Source organism: Blennius ocellaris (genome assembly GCF_963422515.1).
Source record: "Blennius ocellaris genome assembly, contig: SCAFFOLD_348, whole genome shotgun sequence".
Lineage (NCBI taxonomy): Eukaryota > Metazoa > Chordata > Actinopteri > Blenniiformes > Blenniidae > Blennius > Blennius ocellaris.
Window position 1 is genome coordinate 1 of NW_027661968.1, and position 20,000 is coordinate 20,000.

At 51.1% G+C, this 20,000-nt stretch overlaps 1 protein-coding gene across 1 annotated transcript in view; it reads left to right on the forward strand.

Annotated features, from left to right (window-relative positions):
• Window positions 1–2,578: 2,578 nt before the first annotated feature.
• The window catches only part of osbpl8 (oxysterol binding protein-like 8), a gene marked incomplete at its 3' end in the record, with an annotated part of 22,805 nt that continues 5,383 nt past the window's right edge, over window positions 2,579–20,000 (forward strand). Inside the window, 10 exon segments of the mRNA XM_080521954.1 lie at window positions 2,579–2,624; window positions 3,138–3,287; window positions 13,219–13,292; window positions 13,934–14,014; window positions 14,280–14,381; window positions 15,520–15,723; window positions 16,665–16,749; window positions 17,919–18,102; window positions 18,426–18,657; window positions 19,943–20,000. The exon segment at window positions 19,943–20,000 is cut by the window's right edge and continues 127 nt beyond it. Coding sequence (XP_080378080.1) covers window positions 3,176–3,287; window positions 13,219–13,292; window positions 13,934–14,014; window positions 14,280–14,381; window positions 15,520–15,723; window positions 16,665–16,749; window positions 17,919–18,102; window positions 18,426–18,657; window positions 19,943–20,000 — 1,132 coding nt within the window.

Here is a 20,000-nt window from a genome sequence, read left to right on the forward strand (position 1 = left end):
GAAGGCAGGAAGTGAACTGTTCAGCAGACGTGTCTAAATGTAACTTGTAACTAAGTACTTCACCGTGATGAGTACCTGCTGGTCCCAGAACCAGGAAATCCTCTTTCCTCTCAGACTCACTAACTTAGAAGAGTCCAACTATTTTCTCTCATCATTCAATGATTTTCAAAGTAAAAGCATCATCGGAAAAGACTGAAGGATGTTTTATTCTTCTACTGGTTCCTGGAAAAACTGCATGAAGACGAACAAACAAGAATCTGAATCATTGTGAGTCAAAGTTTTTTTTTTTTTTTTTTTAGAAATATCAGCGTGACGGACACTTCCTTAAAATATGAATGTTTAGTGTCCACTGTGAGAAACTGAAGAGGACATGTGTGGACAGCAGGAGGACATGTGGTGGACTGCAGAGGACATGTGGTGGACAGGAGGAGGACATGTGGAGGACTGGAGGAGGACATGTGGAGGACAGGAGGAGGACATGTGGTGGACAGGAGGAGGACATGTGGAGGATAGGAGGAGGACATGTGGTGGACAGGAGGAGGACATGTGGAGGATAGGTGGAGGACTGGAGGAGGACATGTGGTGACAGGAGGAGACATGTGGAGGACTGGAGGAGGACATGTGGAGGACTGGAGGAGACATGTGGAGGACTGGAGGAGGACATGTGGAGGACAGGAGGAGACATGTGGAGGACTGGAGGAGGACATGTGGAGGACTGGAGGAGACATGTGGAGGACTGGAGGAGGACATGTGGAGGACTGGAGGAGGACATGTGGAGGACTGGAGGAGACATGTGGAGGACTGGAGGAGGACATGTGGAGGACTGCAGAGGACAGGTATTGACCTTTCGCTACTGGTACTGAGTACTTGTACTGAGTACTGGTACTAGTACTGGTACTGGTAAAGCCTCATTTATACTGCAGACGTTCTTTATTGACTTAATGAGAATTTGTCCTGAGAACATCAATCACATTCCTACACACACACACACACACACACACACACACACACACACACACACACACACACACACACACAGCAGCTGCAGTACATGACTCATACTGCGTTTTAAACTAACAATGTAGTTCACAGTTTGAGGAAATACTGATTTTATTCCTTTAATCTTTTCCACGATGCTTTGAGCTTTTTAATTAATAATAATAATAATAATAATAATAATAATAGTACTAATAATAATAATAGTAGTAATAATAACAATAATAATAATAATGATAATAATAATAACAATGATAATATAATAATAATAATAATAACAATAATGATAATAATAATAACAGTAATAACAATAATAATGATAATAACAACTGTAATAACAATAATGATAATGATAATACTAATAAACATCTCAAAGTGCTTCAAGCACATTAAAGAGATCTAATTTTAACCAAAGAAGATGTTTGTTTATCTTTGTATATTTACATCCAGCAACATTGATATAAAATGTTTATTGTTGTTTTTACTTCACTTCCTAGATGCTGATGTTTATGTGTTTGTTCTGAAGTGAGATGATGAATAATGATATAATAATAATAATAGTAAACATCCTGTCTTGTTATAAGAGGAGCTGCTTTCTGCCGTCAGAGTAAACATCGTTACATCTGGACGCCAGATGTTGTCGTGGTTTCCTCTCCTCTTCCTGTCGCTGAGAAGAAAGTGGGTCAGCGACATGCTGAGTGTTTCACCATTATGCAATATGTCACTGCTCTTCTGTCCTCGGATCGCCCCTTTGATCCCTTTGATCTTCATATTTTTCCGACCAGAAGTCGCTACTTTTTCCAAAACTCTTTGAACTCTGCGGCTTTTAACGCGACTAATTTATGTATTTTTACCGGTTAACAGGTTTCATGTCTCCAGATTCTACTTCCTCATGTCGATTCTCTAAAACGTACTCGAAGCTCCACTGCCTCGGTGATGCGTTCAGGTGCATCACGTAAACCAGAAGACCTTTGTTTTGGAGTCTTGTTTTCTCCGTGACGTCACGACGGCCAGTCCACCTTCTCCTGGACTTTTATTTTGACAGTCACTGTAATAACAATCCAACTTGGTGCTTTTATTTTGACAGTCACCGTAATAACAATCCAACTTGGTACTTTTAATGTTTAGAGCTCATAGTGTGTGTGTGTGTGTGTGTGTGTGTGTGTGTGTGTGTGTGTGTGTGTGTGTGTGTGTGTGTGTGTGTGTGTGTGTGTGTGTGTGTGTGTGTGTGTGTGTGTGTGTGTGTGTGTGTGTGTGTCACTCCACCTTTATTCTCCGTCAGTTTTCTGTTCAGTCGTCGTCTCTTCAGTTGATATTCAGTTTAAACTAATGTCTGTTTTTTTTCTTTTGTTTTCTGTCCCTTGTCTCCACCCCTGAACCCCCCTCCACCCCTGACCCCCCCTCCACCCTTGACCCCCCCCCCCCCCCCCCCCCCCTCCATCATTACAATCATTTGTTGTCGTTCCCCCGCTGCTCCCACTGCCTCCAACACCTGGGCTGCAACACATGATGGAACACCTCCACCTCCTCCTCCTCCACCTCTCTTTCCACCCATACCCCCCCCCCTGTCACTCCCCCCGTCCTGCTCCAGCACCATGCAGACTTGAAGGAGCACCACCCCGCCTCCGGTAAGGAAGTGAACTCAGCTTTTCTTCTGTGGAGGTGTGAGACGGGCGGAGGCTCTGCTGCACCACCCAGGTCCTTCTGCACCACCCAGGTCCCGTGGAGGTGTGAGACGGGCGGAGGCTCTGCTGCACGTGTTGCACCACCAGGTGGTGCAGTGAGTCTCTGCTGCAGAAGGGTGGAGTCGTCTGCTGGGTCATTTACAGTGTGTCGCCATGGAAACGCTGATCCTTCTAGTTTCTACTAACCTTCACCTCCGTCATGCTGGAGAGGAAGTTTGTCAAAACGCCCATAATGCAACAGTTGTAGAGGCTTTTCTTCAACTTGTCTTCCTGTTGAGACGTTTGTTAAAAGTTTGTTCATGAAGACGAGTTGATTTACTGTCGTCAGACCTGATGAACCCTGAAGTGACGTAACTTCAGGAGACGTTCTGGAACAGGAGCAGAAACTCCACCAGGGGGCAGCGTGGTGATCTCCTCTCTCTGCTCCTCCCCCTCCCCCCCCCCCCCCCCCCCCAGCCAGCGGTGATGACCCCGTCCTCCTGACCCCAGGCAGGATGAGTCATCGCCAGGCGAAGGAGCGTGAGAAGGAGGCGGGGCTCCAGACGCCCAGCAGGGAGCCGGCCGCCTCGCCCTCCGCCCTCAGCCCGGGGCTCAGCTACAGCCACGGTAAGCCCCGCCCACCCCGGGAGGACGCTTCCAGACCGAGACGTCCCTTTGTCTTTGCTCCACTTCCTGTCCTGCTGCTCTTTGATCTCCTGCCTGGAGGGGACATGGAGGTTGTGTTTATTCCGTTGGACTGTGTGAGGTTGCTGGTCAAACTCCCGTCAGGCGTCACAGCGCCCCCTTCTGGTGCCTCGGGTCAGTGGTGTGGAGGAAGGTCCTCATGGTGGGACTCTTCTGTTTGTCTCAGACGGTTTGACTTTATCTTCAGTAGAAGGTTTGTCCAGACGGTGTTTGAGGACGCGTCCCTGCAGAGGACGTGTGTCCCTGCAGTGGACCCGTCCCTACAGTGGACGTGGCCCTGCAGCGGACATGTGTCCCTGCAGTAGACGTGTCCCTGCAGTGGACCCGTCCCTTCAGTGGACGTGTCCCTGCAGTGGACTCATCCTTGCAGTGGACTTGTGTCCCTGCAGTGGTTTTGTTTTCTTTTGTTTTCTCATGTGTTCAACAACTTCTCCACTCTTTTCTTCAACTCGTCTCTTTCATGTGTTTCTGCAAAATTCAATTTGTTAAATGTTGAAAAAGATCAACTCAAAAAAACGTGAAAAGAAAAAAAAGTGTCATCAAATCATAAAAAAACTTTATTTCTGGTGTCAACAAGCAGAAGAAGACATGATACAGGACGTCCTCATCATGAGTCATGACGCCTGGTGTCTGCAGTCCCTCAGTCCCTCCAGCAGAGGGCGCCGTCCTCATCATGAGTCATGACGCCTGGTGTCTGCAGTCCCTCCAGCAGAGGGCGCCGTCCTCGTCACACCACTGCAGCTGCTCTCCTGCAGGATTCAGGCAGTTTGTGTCTGTTGCTCTGAGACTTCATGGAAATTATCCCGATTTCATACGTCATGGTTTCCACCATCGACTCATCCGTGTGACTCTTTCAACTCTTTGACTCTTTCAACTCTTTCAACTCTTTACCTTCAAGCTCACATCTGGATTTTACACATTTCTGAGGCGACGCAGCAGGAACAGTTTTTGTGAATCAGCCAGAGGGATTGTGGGAGTTTGTGTGAAACGTTCTGTCGTTTCCTCTCAGTTTGTCAATAACTTTGATCTTCAACGTTCCCCGGGGGAGGAACCGACGCTCCTCCCAGCAGGAGAGGAACCAGAGGAACCGACGCTCCTCACAGCAGGAGAGGAACCGACGCTCCTCACAGCAGGAGAGGAACCAGAGGAACCGACGCTCCTCACAGCAGGAGAGGAACCGACGCTCGAGAGGAACGTTTGGGATCTAAAGGGAACCAGATCTGCTTTTCTTTCTTCCTTTGGAACCGTTTTTATTCTCAAGAGAAAATTAGAGGCGGGGGGGGTGTGGGTGTGTGTGTGTGTGTGTGTGTGTGTGTGTGTGTGTGTGTGTGTGTGTGTGTGTGTGTGTGTGTGTGTGTGTGTGTGTGTGTGTGTGTGTGTGTGTGTGTGTGTGTGTGTGTGTGTGTGTGTGTGTGTGTGTGTGTGTGGCTGAAGCAGTAGAACATGACCTGGAGGAGGAGGTGAAGAGAGCAGGAGGTGGAGGAGGAGGAGCAGGGAGCAGAGCAGGTGGGGTCAAGGAGGTTTAAGCTGCAGGGATTACGCTCCGTCAGGCGGGGTCGACCATGTGCAGTGGGCGGAGCTTATCCGCCCCCTCGTCCAATGAGAGGCCGGGGCTGTGAGGGACGAGGTCTGACGGGGGACGGCGTCCCGCAGACGGACGGACGGGCAGGAGGCGGCGGGAGGACATGACGGAGGACGTCTCCGCCCTGAGGCCGGAGCCCGACCCGCTCAGAACCCCCGGGCCCTGAGGTACTGTGTAGACCCCCCCCCTGAGGTACTGTGTAGACCCCCCCCGAGGTACTGTGTAGACCCCCTCCAGGTGCTGTGTCCCCCCCCACAGAGGACAGGAGGACAGTCACACCAGAAGTGAGTCTGAAGAGTTTCTCATGTTCAGACCCAGAAACAGCCTCCTTGCTAATCCGCGGCTCGGCGCCGCCCCCCAGTGGCCGCCAGGCGGGACTGCAGACGTTACCTGCTCTCAGTGTGGGGAGGGGGAGGGGGGGTCCAGTGGCTCCAGGACATTCTGACGTTCATGTATTGTAGACGTGACACCATGTGAGCAGCAACACTTCACATCTACTCGTCGGCAGAACGTTGGTTTCTTGACTTAATTAGATTTAACGTGACGACATGAAGGTCCTGATGTACCAAGTTCAGCTTCACACCCACCGGCTGGACGACTTGTTGCTATGACAACTAGAACTGGCCAGAGCTCCCAGAACGTGAAGTGACCTGCTTCAGGGGCTTCAGGTGCTTCAGGTACTTCAGGGGCTTCAGGTGCTTCAGGGGCTTCAGGTGCTTCAGGTACTTCAGGTACTTCAGGGGTTTCAGGTGCTTCAGGTACTTCAGGGGCTTCAGGGGCTTCAGGTACTTCAGGGGTTTCAGGGGCTTCAGGTACTTCAGGGGCTTCAGGTACTTCAGGGGTTTCAGGGGCTTCAGGTACTTCAGGGGCTTCAGGTGCTTCAGGTACTTCAGGTACTTCAGGTACTTCAGGTACTTCAGGGGCTTCAGGTGCTTCAGGGGCTTCAGGTGCTTCAGGTACTTCAGGTACTTCAGGGGCTTCAGGGGTTTCAGGGGCTTCAGGTACTTCAGGGGCTTCAGGTGCTTCAGGTACTTCAGGTACTTCAGGGGCTTCAGGGGCTTCAGGTGAGAAGCTGCAGGTTGGTCGGCCAGCTGGGGATTACTGTTTGTGTGGGGATTACTGTTTGTGTGGGGATTACTCTGTTTACTCTCTGAGCTGTGTGAGCGCAGGAACCACACGGTGGGGACGTCCTCTGGAAGGGTCCCAGCTTCAGCAGAGTAACTGAGTATCTGCAGCTTCAGCAGAGTAACTGAGTATCTGCAGCTTCAGCAGAGTAACTGAGTATCTGCAGCTTCAGCAGAGTAACTGAGTATCTCCAGCTTCAGCAGAGTAACTGAGTATCTGCAGCTTCAGCAGAGTAACTGAGTATCTGCAGCTTCAGCAGAGTAACTGAGTATCTGGAGGAACTGAAGCTGGTTTGAACGACGGCAACATTTAGAAAGTAAAGAGAAGTTGTTTCTAGAACGTGGAACATCAGATGGTTAGTTTGTGTTACTAGTTGAACTAACCTGCTGGTTTGAAGGTTTCTAGTCTAGTGAGGTCCAGGTCCTGAAGCCAGACTAGAACTCTGGTCTCTTTCTCTCTATTGGGCCACGTTCAGTCCGGTTCTGGTTCAGTCCGGTTCTGGTTCAGTCTGGTTCAGGTCCAGTCCGGTTCAGGTCCAGTCCGGTTCTGGTTCAGTCCGGTTCAGGTCCAGTCCGGTTCTGGTTCAGTCTGGTTCTGGTTCAGTCTGGTTCTGGTCCAGTCCTGTTCTGGTCCAGTCTGGTTCAGGTCCAGTCCGGTTCTGGTTCAGTCTGGTTCTGGTCTCAGTCCAGTTCTGGGGTCAGTCTGGTTCTGGTCCAGTCCAGTTCTGGTCCAGTCTGGTTCTGGTTCAGTCCGGTTCTGGTCCAGTCCAGTTCTGGTCCAGTCTGGTTCTGGTTCAGTCCGGTTCTGGTCCAGTCCAGTTCTGGGGTCAGTCCAGTTCTGGGGTCAGTCTGGTTCTGGTCTCAGTCCAGTTCTGGGGTCAGTCCAGTTCTGGGGTCAGTCTGGTTCAGGTCCAGTCCGGTTCTGGTCCAGTCTGGTTCTGGTTCAGTCCGGTTCTGGTCCAGTCCAGTTCTGGGGTCAGTGGAGGAAGAGGTTTTCATGTTGAGCAGTTAGTTTCACTTCCTGGACGGTGTGACGACGATTCCTTCTGTCCTCAGTGAGCCTCGCTTTGTTTGTTTGTTTGTTTGTTTGTTTGTTTGTTTGCTCGCTCTCCTTTGTTTTAGGAAGTCGAGCCTCCAGAATGCAGGAAGAGTTTTCTGTGGAGTTCAGGCGACATGTCACTGCTCTCAATGTGTCAATCAGCTTCACGTGGTTCTACAGTCGTTCAGTCGACGTGACAGTTTCCTGTTTCTACAACGAGACGTGATTCAGGACAAACTAGTAATAATACATGTTTCTACCTTCAACCCAGGTCCCGTCAAACTCCACGTTCTTACCTTTCCACAGCACAGAGGTTTCACGTTCCCACGGCAACGTCTTGAACCCGATGTTGGTTTCCACGGCAACGCCCCCCGGTGGCCCGGCTGACCACCGCCAGTGCTGCAGTGGGAAAACAGTCCCTGACTCTGAACGATGAGGGCTCGTCGCGGAAACGTCGTCGTGGAAACGCTGTGGTGGAAACGTTGTCGTGGAAACGTTGTCATGGAAACGGGGCCTGAAACATCTTGAATTTGATCGTATTAATCAGTTACTGCTGTTTTATAACACGTTAGCGTTGCAGTGGCGTGTTGACAAACACCGAGGGTTAGACAGCGGGGAGGCTCCTCCCCCCCTCACTCCCCCCCCCCCCACACACACACACCCACACACACACCCCCAGCAACAGGATTAAACCGTCGTCTGAAAGGCCGAGCTGCGATCGTCTGGCAGCTGTGACGCCTTCGCCTCGTCGCCCCAGACCCCCCCCCCCCCCCATGTGCCCAGACCCCCCCCCCCCCACCCCCCCCCCCCATATGACTCTGATCAGAGTCACTCTAAACTCTGCTAAAACGTGTTTCCAGTAAAGAGACGTGAAGGAAGCAGTGGAGTGTCGCTCTGAATCTCAACTGGAGGGAATGAGGGTTGTTTTCCACCTGGGGGGGGGGGGGGGGGGGGGGAGACAGGGGGGGGAGGGAGAGAGGGAAGTGACGAATAGAAAGGGGGAGGAGAGAGAGAGAGAGAGGGAGGAGAGAGAGAGAGAATCCAGGCTCAGTCACAGAGGAAGCAGAACGCTGCGTCGTTCAGATGCTTCTTCCCTGAGTGTTCTGTGTGTGTGTGTGTGTGTGTGTGTGTGTGTGTGTGTGTGTGTGTGTGTGTGTGTTGGTGTGTGTGTGTGTCGGTTCATTTCCCACCAGCAGCACAGGACCGATACGACCCCCCCCACCCCCCCCGACTCCCCTTTACCTCCCGAGCTTGAGAGCTTGACCCCCCTGCCCCCCCACCTCCTCCTCCACCCTCCGGCTCCATGATGAAGGAGGAGGGGCTGCTGGGCCGCCGCCGTTTCTCCACGTGCGGCGGGACGGCGTCGCTGCGGCCGGACGGACGCAAGCTGATCCGCAACGCCTCCTTCGGGGGCTACAACGAGCTGGCCCCCATGTCTCTGCCAGGTGGGTGTGGGGGGAGGGGCGGGGGGCGTGGCCTGTCGCCTCCCATGTCTCTGCCAGGTGGGTGTGGGGGGAGGGGCGGGGGGCGTGGCCTGTCACCTCCCATGTCTCTGCCAGGTGGGTGTGGGGGGAGGGGCGGGGGGCGTGGCCTGTCGCCTCCCATGTCTCTGCCAGGTGTTGGGGGGGCATGGCGGGGGGCGTGGCCTGTCGCCTCCCATGTCTCTGCCAGGTGTTGGGGGCGTGGCCTGTCGCCTCCCATGTCTCTGCCAGGTGTTGGGGGGGAGGGGCGGGGGCGTGGCCTGTCACCTCCCATGTCTCTGCCAGGTGGGTGTGGGGGGGCGTGGCCTGTCGCCTCCCATGTCCCTCCAGGGGGTCTCAGGCTTTGAGCAGTAGACAGGAAGGAGTCGTTTGTCCTTCCTGTCTGGAGACGAGGACACGAGAAGATGAGAAGACAAGAAGATGAGGAGATGAGGACACAAGGAGATGAGAAGATGAAACGAGGAGACGAGAAGACAAGGACACAAGGAGACGAGGCTCCAGTTGAACCGCCTCTCGTCTCCTTCTCTGTTCCTGGTTGTTTCTTTGACGCTCGTCTCACGTCTCCTCCAGGACGACCGGCCGGGGACATTGTCCTGTCGGGAAATTGTCCTTTCCCGAGACGACGTTGGACGTACAAACGTGACTTTCCTCACCTCCAGTCGGACCGAGGCGCCATTTTTACTACGTTTTATTTTGAAAAACCTCAAACTTCTCTTCACCTTTCGGCTCGGCGCCACCGAAAACGCAACTTTTAGTAAAAACGCTCCTCAGCGGCACCGCGGGGGCGTCGACGCTTCTGCACATGCTCAGTAGCTCAGCAGGCAGACAGGGTGCAGAGCAGCTTGTGGACGGAGAGGTTGCCGGTTCCACTCCCTGCTGGAGCTCCGGACAGATGCAGGATGATAATCCCACTTTTCCAGACTCTCACCTAATCCCACGGGACATTTGGGATTAAAGGTTGTTTACTCTTTGTCTGCGGTGCTGAAGAGGAGCAGGAGGGTGGAGGTCCTCTTCCTCCACCTCCACCTCCTCCTCCTCCTCTTCTTCCTCCACCTCCTCCTCTTCTTCCTCCACCTCCTCTTCCTCCACCTCCTCTTCCTCCTCTTCTTCCTCCTCCTCTTCCTCCTCCTCCAGCATTAACATCATTAATCCTCAGACGGAGGATTAACAGTCACTTCTCACTTCCTGTTTACCTGCTGGAGGGATTTAGTCTGTGACCTTTGACCTCCTCACCACTGAAGTAGCTGCTCCTCCTCTTCCTCCTTCTCCTCCTCCTCCTCCTCCTCCTCCTCCTCCTCCTCCTCCTCTACTCAGGTCATGAGTCATGTAGTTCTTCACCAGTTTCTCTTCCTCCTCCAAACAGGAAGTACCACTGGTTGGTACCTGGTCTTGGTGAGGAGACATGAGACGTGAGGAGACATGAGAAGACACGAGGAGACATTAGGGGACGGTGAGGAGACATGAGAAGACACGAGGAGACATGACACGTGAGGAGACATTAGGGGACGGTGAGGAGATATGAGACGTGAGGAGACATTAGGGGACGGTGAGGAGACATGAGAAGACACGAGGAGACGATGAGGAGACGTGAGGAGACATGAGACGTGAGGAGACATTAGGGGACGGTGAGGAGACATGAGAAGACACGAGGAGACATGACACGTGAGGAGACATTAGGGGACGGTGAGGAGATATGAGACGTGAGGAGACATTAGGGGACGGTGAGGAGACATGAGAAGACACGAGGAGACGTGAGGAGACATTAGTGGACGTGAGGAGACATGAGAAGACACGAGGAGACATTAGGGGACGGTGAGGAGACACGAGGACACTGAGCCCAACCTGGTCTTTCCCTCCAGAACCTGTTCTTCATTCTTTCCTCCTCATGAGACTCCAAACTAGTTTCTCATTGATTGTTTCCCTCTGACGACTTTAGACGAGACACTTTAGTCTCATGTGGACGGTTTCCATGGTGACATGTCTTCTAAACGCTGACGCTGGTCTTTGAGCTCCGAGGTGCTTCCTGCAGGACGGACGGTGAGTCGGTGGTCTTCTGGTCCTGATCGATCTGGTCGGACATCAAAGGAGGACATCTTGTGGACTGGACGTCTGTCCCTCGTCACCATTCTGCAGCCGGAATAGCCCAGATGCAGTTGCTATGGCGACCCCCCCCCCCCCCCCCCCCTCCTAAAAGCGCAGAGAACCCGGCTTCCCCCTCGCCTCACCTGTTGCCATGGCAGCACTTCAGCCTTGCCGCCCCACAACAGGCGTGAGAGGAGGAGGAGGAGGAGCAGGAGGAGGAGTCCTGCTGGTCGATGGTCACATGACTGGAGCTCCGCCTCCTTCCCTCCTTCATCACGCCGTCAGGCAGCTTCCTCTTCCCGACGCAGAGCCACGTCACTGCAGCTGTTTTTTATTTAGTCAGTCTGCAGTGAAGCATCAGTCTCCTGCAGCTGCAGTGAAGCATCAGTCTGCTGCAGCTGCAGTGAAGCATCAGTCTCCTGCAGCTGCAGTGAAGCATCAGTCTCCTGCAGCTGCAATGAAGCGTCAGTCTCCTGCAGCTGCACTGAAGCGTCAGTCTCCTGCAGCTGCAATGAAGCATCAGTCTCCTGCAGCTGCAGTGAAGCGTCAGTCTCCTGCAGCTGCAATGAAGCGTCAGTCTCCTGCAGCTGCAATGAAGCATCAGTCTCCTGCAGCTGCAGTGAAGCGTCAGTCTCCTGCAGCTGCAGTGGAGCATCAGTCTCCTGCAGCTGCAGTGAAGCATCAGTCTCCTGCAGCTGCAATGAAGCGTCAGTCTTCTGCAGCTGCAGTGAAGCATCAGTCTCCTGCAGCTGCAATGAAGCGTCAGTCTGCTGCAGCTGCAGTGGAGCATCAGTCTCCTGCAGCTGCAATGAAGCGTCAGTCTCCTGCAGCTGCAGTGAAGCGTCAGTCTCCTGCAGCTGCAATGAAGCGTCAGTCTCCTGCAGCTGCAATGAAGCATCAGTCTCCTGCAGCTGCAATGAAGCGTCAGTCTCCTGCAGCTGCAGTGGAGCATCAGTCTCCTGCAGCTGCAGTGAAGCGTCAGTCTCCTGCAGCTGCAATGAAGCGTCAGTCTCCTGCAGCTGCAGTGAAGCGTCAGTCTCCTGCAGCTGCAGTGAAGCGTCAGTCTCCTGCAGCTGCAGTGAAGCGTCAGTCTCCTGCAGCTGCAGTGAAGCGTCAGTCTCCTGCAGCTGCAATGAAGCGTCAGTCTCCTGCAGCTGCAGTGGAGCGTCAGTCTCCTGCAGCTGCAGTGGAGCGTCAGTCTCCTGCAGCTGCAGTGGAGCATCAGTCTCCTGCAGCTGCAGTGGAGCGTCAGTCTGCTGCAGCTGCAGCAGACGCAGTCATATTTCCCTCCACAATACAAGCAACACTTTCTGGTTTGGTTCATTCTGGAACCTTCTGAATATTCAGTGTCAGAACTCATCATGTGACATGAAAGGTCTTGTTCTGCAGCCACATGCTGCTGAGTCAAGTCATGAACACAGAGGAGCTTTTCAGTGTAAAATGCCTGTCAAAGTAAAAGAATATGAATAAAACTAACAGTTTGGATGTGGTGAAGCTTTGACTGAAGTTAATCAGGAAGTTGTTCACCGATTTAAGCTTCATGAAAGAAATGAGCTTCTTTAGTTGTGCTTTGATCTGATTGGTCGGAGGGTTTGTGACTCTGACGCCTCTTTCTACGTCTAAAACTGGATGAATGAATCCTCAAGATGTTGTTTCTGGTTGTTGTTTGTTGTGGTTGTTGTTTGTTTGTTTCTGGTTGTGGTTTGTTTTGGTTGTTTCTGGTTGTTTGTTTTGATTGTTGTTTGTTTCTGGTTGTTGGTTGTTTCTGGTTGTTGGTTGTTTCTGGTTGTTGGTTGTTTCTGGTTGTTCCTGGTTGTTGTTTGTTTTGGTTGTTTGTTTGTTTTGGTTGTTTGTTTGTTTCTGGTTGTTTGTTGTTTGTTTCTAATCCACTCTCCTTCCAAACAGGTTGAAGGTGAGACTCCAGCTACTTCCTCTCTCCTCCACCGACTGACGGTTTCATACGACCAAACCTAAGTTTCACCTTTTTACCGTATTTCCTGGACTAAAAGTCAATGATGAACCCGTTTCTAGTTTCTGTGGCAGATTTTCTCTTTTTATTTTGACGGACTGGTCACATGGTACTAGTGGAGGTTTTCCTGTGGTTCTGGTAGAACTATATAAATGCAAAACCACACAAAGTGCTGCTTCTAGTCTGGAAACTACGGTAACATGTGTGAAACGACCTCGAGGAGGTTTTGATTGTGACGTTCAGGATCTGGAGCAAAGAAAAGACGGTTCGGTTGTTTGTTCTGAAGCTGGTGGCAAATTACCGCCTGTTGGTCCGTCTTTGGTTTGAGGACTTCAGAAGGTCTGCAGGGGGCGCTGTCCTCCAGTGTCCTGCAGGGGGCGCTGTCCTCCAATGTCCTGCAGGGGGCGCTGTCCTCCAATGTTGAAAGTGTCCTGCAGACAAACAGTGGTTTTCCTCACCTCAACTCTTCTCATGACGTCGTTTCTTCTTTCCTCATCGTCTGATGAGGATTTTATGAATCCCAGTTTGTGTCTGATCCTCTGGAAGCAAAAGATCAAAGTGTTTTTGTGGTTCCAGGGTTCGAGAGAGGGAAGGAGGACCTGCTGCCGCTGCCTCTGAAGGAAGACTCTCACTCCATATCGAAGAGCAAGGTAAGGTAGGGTAGGGGGGGAGGGGGGGAACCATGCATCAGCAGAAACTTCAAACTGAAGCTCATCAAAGTTTCATCAGGGGAATTTGGCTCCGGCTGCTTCTGAGCTTCAGACGTTTTCAAACCAGAATCTGAAAGTTTGAGGACGAGTGAAGAGACGTGGAAGAATTTTTTAACACAATTTTTTTTTTTTAAACAACAAAAAAAAAACCACCAAGAGAAGATTTAGAAGAATCAGCATCTCGGTGGAGTTTCATCATTTCGTCGGAGTGAAGATCAGAGCAGGAGCCTCGATTCCAACGTTCTTCTAAGAACCAAACTGGAATGAAGATGAAAGGAAGACTTTGTCCTCCTTCCCTCTTTGATCCCTCTCTTCCTTCATCCCTTGTCTCCTCCTTTCCTTCCTCCTTCCCTCTTTGATCCCTCTCTTCCTTCATCCCTTGTCTCCTCTCCTTCCTTACTTCCTTACTTCCTTCCTTCACCCTCGGTGAACCATCATAAAATGTAGAAAGTCGTGTCGTACTTTGTAGTTTCACAGGATGTCGCTGACCTCAGGTCAGCTTGATGTGTTCAACATCAGACCATACCTCAGACCATACCTCAGACCCTACTGTTCATGGATGTTGTCTTTGTGTCCTCCAGTCAGAGACGAAGTTGTACAACGGCTCCGACAAGGACGTGTCTGTGTCTGGAGGGAAACTGACCAAGAAGGAGTCCCTCAAGGTAAGACGTCCCTCAAAGTAAGACGTCCCTCAAAGTAAGACGTCCGTCAAAATAAGACGTCCCTCAAGGTCAGAAGTCCAAAGCAGCTTAAGTCCTCCTGCAGATCCGGACGCTAATTCTCAGAGCATAATGCTCTTTCCTGGAGGCGTAGCTTTAGGACTGTGTCCTCTATGTCCACACTGCGTCCTCTCTGTCCACAGTGTCCTCTCTGTCCTCACCTGCCGGGTGTCCTCCACCTCCAGTGACCAGTGACTCTGTGTTGCAGGTGCAGAAGAAGAACTACAGGGAGGAGAAGAAGAGGGCGACCAAGGAGCTGCTGAGCACCATCACTGACCCGTCAGTCATCGTCATGGCCGACTGGCTGAAGGTTATTATTGTTATTATTATTATTATTATTATTACTATTATTATTATTACTATTATTATTATTATTATTATTATTACTGAGCACCATCACTGACCCGTCAGTCATCGTCATGGCCGACTGGCTGAAGGTTATTATTATTATTATTATTACTATTATTATTATTATTATTATTATTATTATTACTATTGTTATTATTATTACTATTATTATTATTATTATTACTATTGTTATTATTATTACTATTATTATTATTATTATTATTGTTATTATTATTACTATTATTATTATTATTATTATTACTATTATTATTATTATTACTGAGCACCATCACTGACCCGTCAGTCATCGTCATGGCTGACTGGCTGAAGGTTATTATTATTATTATTATTATTATTATTATTATTATTATTATTACTATTATTATTATTATTATTATTACTATTGTTATTATTATTACTATTATTATTATTATTATTATTATTATTATTATTATTACTGAGCACCATCACTGACCCGTCAGTCATCGTCATGGCTGACTGGCTGAAGGTTATTATTATTATTATTATTATTATTACTATTGTTATTATTATTATTATTATTATTATTATTATTACTATTGTTATTATTATTACTGAGCACCATCACTGACCCGTCAGTCATCGTCATGGCCGACTGGCTGAAGGTGGAGCTGCTCCGTCCTGCTGGGGGGATCATTACTATTATTATTGTTATTGTTATTGTTGTTGTTGTTGTTAGGGTTAGTTAATAATGATGATGTCATCGTCATCATTATTATTGTTATTATTATTACTATTGTTATTATTATTATTATCATCATCATTATTATCATTATTATTATCATCATTATTATTGTTATTATCATTATTATTGTTATTATTATGATCATTATTGTTGTTATTATCATTATTGTTATTATTATTATTATTATTATTATTAACATTATTATTGTTATTGTTATGATCATTATTGTTGTTATTATCATTATTGTTATTATTATTATTATTATTAACATTATTATTGTTATTATCATTATTAGTTTTATTAGTTTATGAGTTCCTTGTTCCACCCCCCCACGGTTCCTCCCCCTGATGAAGACGTGTCCCCGTGTGTCCCTCAGATCCGGGGGACCCTGAAGAGCTGGACCAAGCTGTGGTGTGTCCTGAAGCCGGGGGTCCTGCTGGTCTACAAGACCCACAAGAACGGCCAGTGGGTCGGGACGCTGCTGCTCAACGCCTGCGAGCTGATCGAGAGGCCGTCCAAGAAGGACGGCTTCTGCTTCAAGCTCTTCCACCCGCTGGAGCAGTCCATCTGGGCCGTCAAGGTCAGGACCCCCCCGTCCCCCCCCCCGGTCCACCCCGTCCACCCACCCCCCGGTCCACGACCAGGTTTCCTTTGTTTTACCCTTTTAAGTCTCCAAAAGTTCAGTTTCAGTCGTCGTTTAAACGGATCCTGGAAACGTTCAACGGTTGCACATCAGTCTTTTATTTTGACAGTCCCACAGGCAGACCATGCCAGGAGGACACTACACATCAGTCTTTTATTTTGACAGTCCCACAGGCAGACCATGCCAGGAGGACACTACACATCAGTCTTTTATTTTGACAGTCCCACAGGCAGACCATGCCAGGAGGACACTACACATCAGTGTTTTATTTTGACAGGGAGCAGAAACTTTTAATGAGTCAGCAGAAACTTTTAATGTCAGCAGAAACTTCTGATGAGTAAGCAGAAACTTCTAATGAGTCAGCAGAAACTTCTGAGTCAGCAGAAGCTTTTAATGAGTCAGCAGAAGCTTTTAATGAGTCAGCAGAAGCTTTTAATGAGTCAGCAGAAGCTTTTGATGAGTAAGCAGAAACTTCTAATGAGTCAGCAGAAAACTGAGTCAGCGGAAACTTCTAATGAGTCAGCGGAAACTTTTAATGAGTCAGCAGAAACTTCTGAGTCAGCAGAAACTTTTAATGAGTCAGCAGAAACTCCTGATGAGTAAGCAGAAACTTCTGATGAGTCAGCGGAAACTTTTAATGAGTCAGCAGAAACTTCTGAGTCAGCAGAAACTTTTAATGAGTCAGCAGAAACTCCTGATGAGTAAGCAGAAACTTCTGATGAGTCAGCAGAAACTTTTAATGGGTTAGACCACCTGACCTGGTTCCCAGTCAGAACCAGGACCGGGACCGGGACTTTAAGGAGCCGAGTCCTTGAAAATGTGCTGCAACACATATTTGATGACTCAGCAGAGGTGAAGGTGTGTTTGTTTGTCCTCAGGGTCCTAAAGGAGAAGCGGTGGGCTCCATCACTCAGCCGTTACCCAGCAGCCACCTCATCTTCAGAGCCGCCTCCGAGTCCGACGGTGAGACGGTCCAGCCTTTGTTCTTTTTCAAGTATTATTCAAGTATCACGGCGGAATAAAGTCATGTTTTTAATGATAGAACTCTTTTTAACTTTGTACCTTCTTGTCCTGAATGAAGCAGAATTCACCCTTTCATCTGACGCCCTCACTGCTTTCATGATCGTCCTACATAATAGACTTTGATCGCTTTGATCTAAATTAATAATGTCTAGCATGATGAGTTTTTCTTCAGTTTACGTCCCCCAGTCTATGTCCCCTCTGTCCCCATTTCCCAGTCTCTGTCCACGGTGCTGAAACGGGAAATGTCCCCTATGTCCTCGTCCCCCAGTCAGTGTCCACAGTGCTGAAACATGAAACGTCCACTCTGTCCTCGTCCCCCAGTCTCTGTCCCCTCTGTCCTCGTCCCCAAATCTCTGTCCACGGTGCTGAAACATGAAACGTCCCATATGTCCTCGTCCCCCAGTCTCTGCCCACATCCCCCAGTATCTGTCCCTTCTGTCCTCGTCCCCCAGTCTCTGTCCACGTCTGCCAGTCTCTGTCCCCTCTGCCCTCATCCCCCAGTCTCTGTCCCCTCTGTCCTCGTCCCCCAGTCAGTGTCCACGGTGCTGAAACATGAAACGTCCACTCTGTCCTCGTCCCCCAGTCTCTGTCCCCTCTGTCCTCGTCCCCAAGTATCTGTCCACGGTGCTGAAACATGAAACGTCCCATATGTCCTCGTCCCCCAGTGTCTGCCCACATCCCCCAGTATCTGTCCCCTCTGTCCTTGTCCCCCAGTCTCTGTTCCCTCTGTCCTCGTCCCCAAGTCTCTGTCCACGGTGCTGAAACATGAAACGTCCCATATGTCCTCGTCCCCCAGTCTCTGCCCACATCCCCCAGTATCTGTCCCCTCTGTCCTTGTCCCCCAGTCTCTGTCCCCTCTGCCCTCATCCCCGTCTCTGTCCCCCAGTCTCTGTCCCCTCTGCCCTCGTCCCCCAGTCTCTGTCCACGGTGCTGAAACGTCCCCTCTGTCCTCGTCCCCCAGTATCTGTCCCCTCTGTCCTCGTCCCCCAGTCTCTGTCCACGTCACCGTGGATTAAAACACTGAGCGTCCTGGTCAGGACTTGGCCTCCGTCCCCTGGAGGACAAGTCTGCAGTTGCAGTGCAGTGACTGAGGGGGCGCTGTGTTGCAGGCCGCTGCTGGATGGACGCCCTGGAACTGGCCCTGAAGTGTTCCAGCCTGCTGAAGAGGACCATGATCCGGGAGGGCAAGGAGGGCAAGGAGGGCAAGGAGGACCTGGTCACCGTGACGACGGCAGGAGAACATTCCATCAACTTCTACAGTCTCCTGAGGGCCCACAACCTGCAGGGCTTCCAGTGAGGAGACCCCCACCTCCTCCTACCTCCTCCTCTAACCTCCTCCTCCTCCTGCTGCTCCTCCTCCTCCTCTCACCTCCTATTGCTCCTCCTTCTCTAACCTTGTCCTCCTCCTGCTCCTGCTCCTCCTCCTCCTGCTCCTCCTCTAACCTCCTCCTCCTGCTCCTCCTCTAACCTCGTCCTCCTCCTGCTGCTCCTCCTCCTCTCATCACCTCCTCCTCCTCCTGCTCCTCCTCTAACCTCGTCCTCCTCCTGCTGCTCCTCCTCCTCTCATCACCTCCTCCACCTCCTCCTCTCACCTCCTCCTCCTGCGCCTCCTGCAGGTTCAGTGACAGCGACCCCCTGAAGGACCCGGACCTGTACTCGGACAAGTCTGACCGGGACCAGGACCAGGAGGACCAGGACCAGGAGGAGTCGGACCCGGAGGGTCTGGAGAAGAGTGAGGAGAGCGACAGCGACACGTCGGAGCGGCAGGACGAGTCCTACGTGGACCTGGACCCCAAGGACCTGAGGGAGACGCCCTACCTGGAGCAGTCCCACGAGGAGCTGGGGGAGGTGGGGCTGCTCCAGACCTGTCCTCCTCCGTCTGTCCTCTGTCTGTCGTCCTCCCTCTGTCCTCCATCTATCTGTCCTCCTCTGTTTGTCCTCCGTCTGTCTTCTGTCTGTCCTCCGTCTATCTGTCCTCCTCTGTTTGTCCTCCGTCTGTCTTCTGTCTGTCCTCCGTCTATCTGTCCTCCTATGTCTGTCCTCCTCCCTCCGTATGTCCTCCGTCTATCTGTCCTCCTCCCTCCGTCTGTCTGTCTTCCTCCCTCCGTCTGTCCTCCGTCTATCTGTCCTCCGTCTATCTGTCCTCCTCCCTCCGTCTATCTGTCCTCCTCCCTCCGTCTGTCTGTCGTCTTCCCTCCGTCTGTCCTCCGTCCTCCCACCGTCTGTCCTCCATCCGTCTGTCCTCCTCCTCCTCTCACTTCCTCCTCCTCTCTTCCTCTTCCTTCTCTTCCTCCTCCTCTTCCTCCTCCTCTCCTCCTCTTCCTCTTCCTTCTCTTCCTCCTCCTCCTCCTCCTCCTCTCCTCCTCTTCCTCCTGCTCCTCCTTCTCTTCCTCTTCCTCCTCCTCTTCCTCCTCCTCTCCTCCTCTTCCTCCTGCTCCTCCTCCTCTTCCTCCTTCTCTTCCTCTTCCTCCTCTCTTCCTCCTCTTCCTCCTCCTCCTCTCCCTCCTCCTCTCCTCCTCTTTCTCTTCCTCCTCTCTTCCTCCTCTTCCTCCTCCTCCTCTCCCTCCTCCTCTCCTCCTCTTTCTCTTCCTCCTCCTCCTTCTCTTCCTCTTCCTCCTCTTCCTCCCCCCTCCTCCTCCTCTCCTCCTCCTCCTCCTCTTCCTCTTCCTCCTCCTCTCCCTCCTCCTCTCCTCCTCTTCCTCCTCCTCTTCCTCTTCCTTCTCTTCCTCCTCCTCCTCCTCTTCCTCCCCCCTCCTCCTCCTCCTCCTCCTCCTCTCTTCCTCCTCCTCTTCCTCCTCCTCTTCCTCTTCCTTCTCTTCCTCCTCCTCCTCTTCCTCCTCCTCCTCTCCCTCCTCCTCTCCTCCTCTTCCTCTTCCTTCTCTTCCTCCTCCTCCTCCTCTCCCTCCTCCTCTCCTCCTCTTCCTCTTCCTTCTCTTCCTCCTCCTCCTCCTCCTCCTCCTCCTCCTCCTCCTCCTCCTCCTCCTCCTCCTCTCATTTCAATAGATGAGACATGATAACCAGTGACTCAGCACTGCCCCCCTCAGGACGCCTCCTGAACGACACCCTGAGTTTTCTTCCTCCAGATGTGAGTCTCGGTGACAAACAGCTGTTTGTGTCTCCGTCCGTCCTCCAGGCCGGCGAGGCGGCGCAGACGGAGACGGTGTCTGAGGAGAACAAGTCCCTGATCTGGA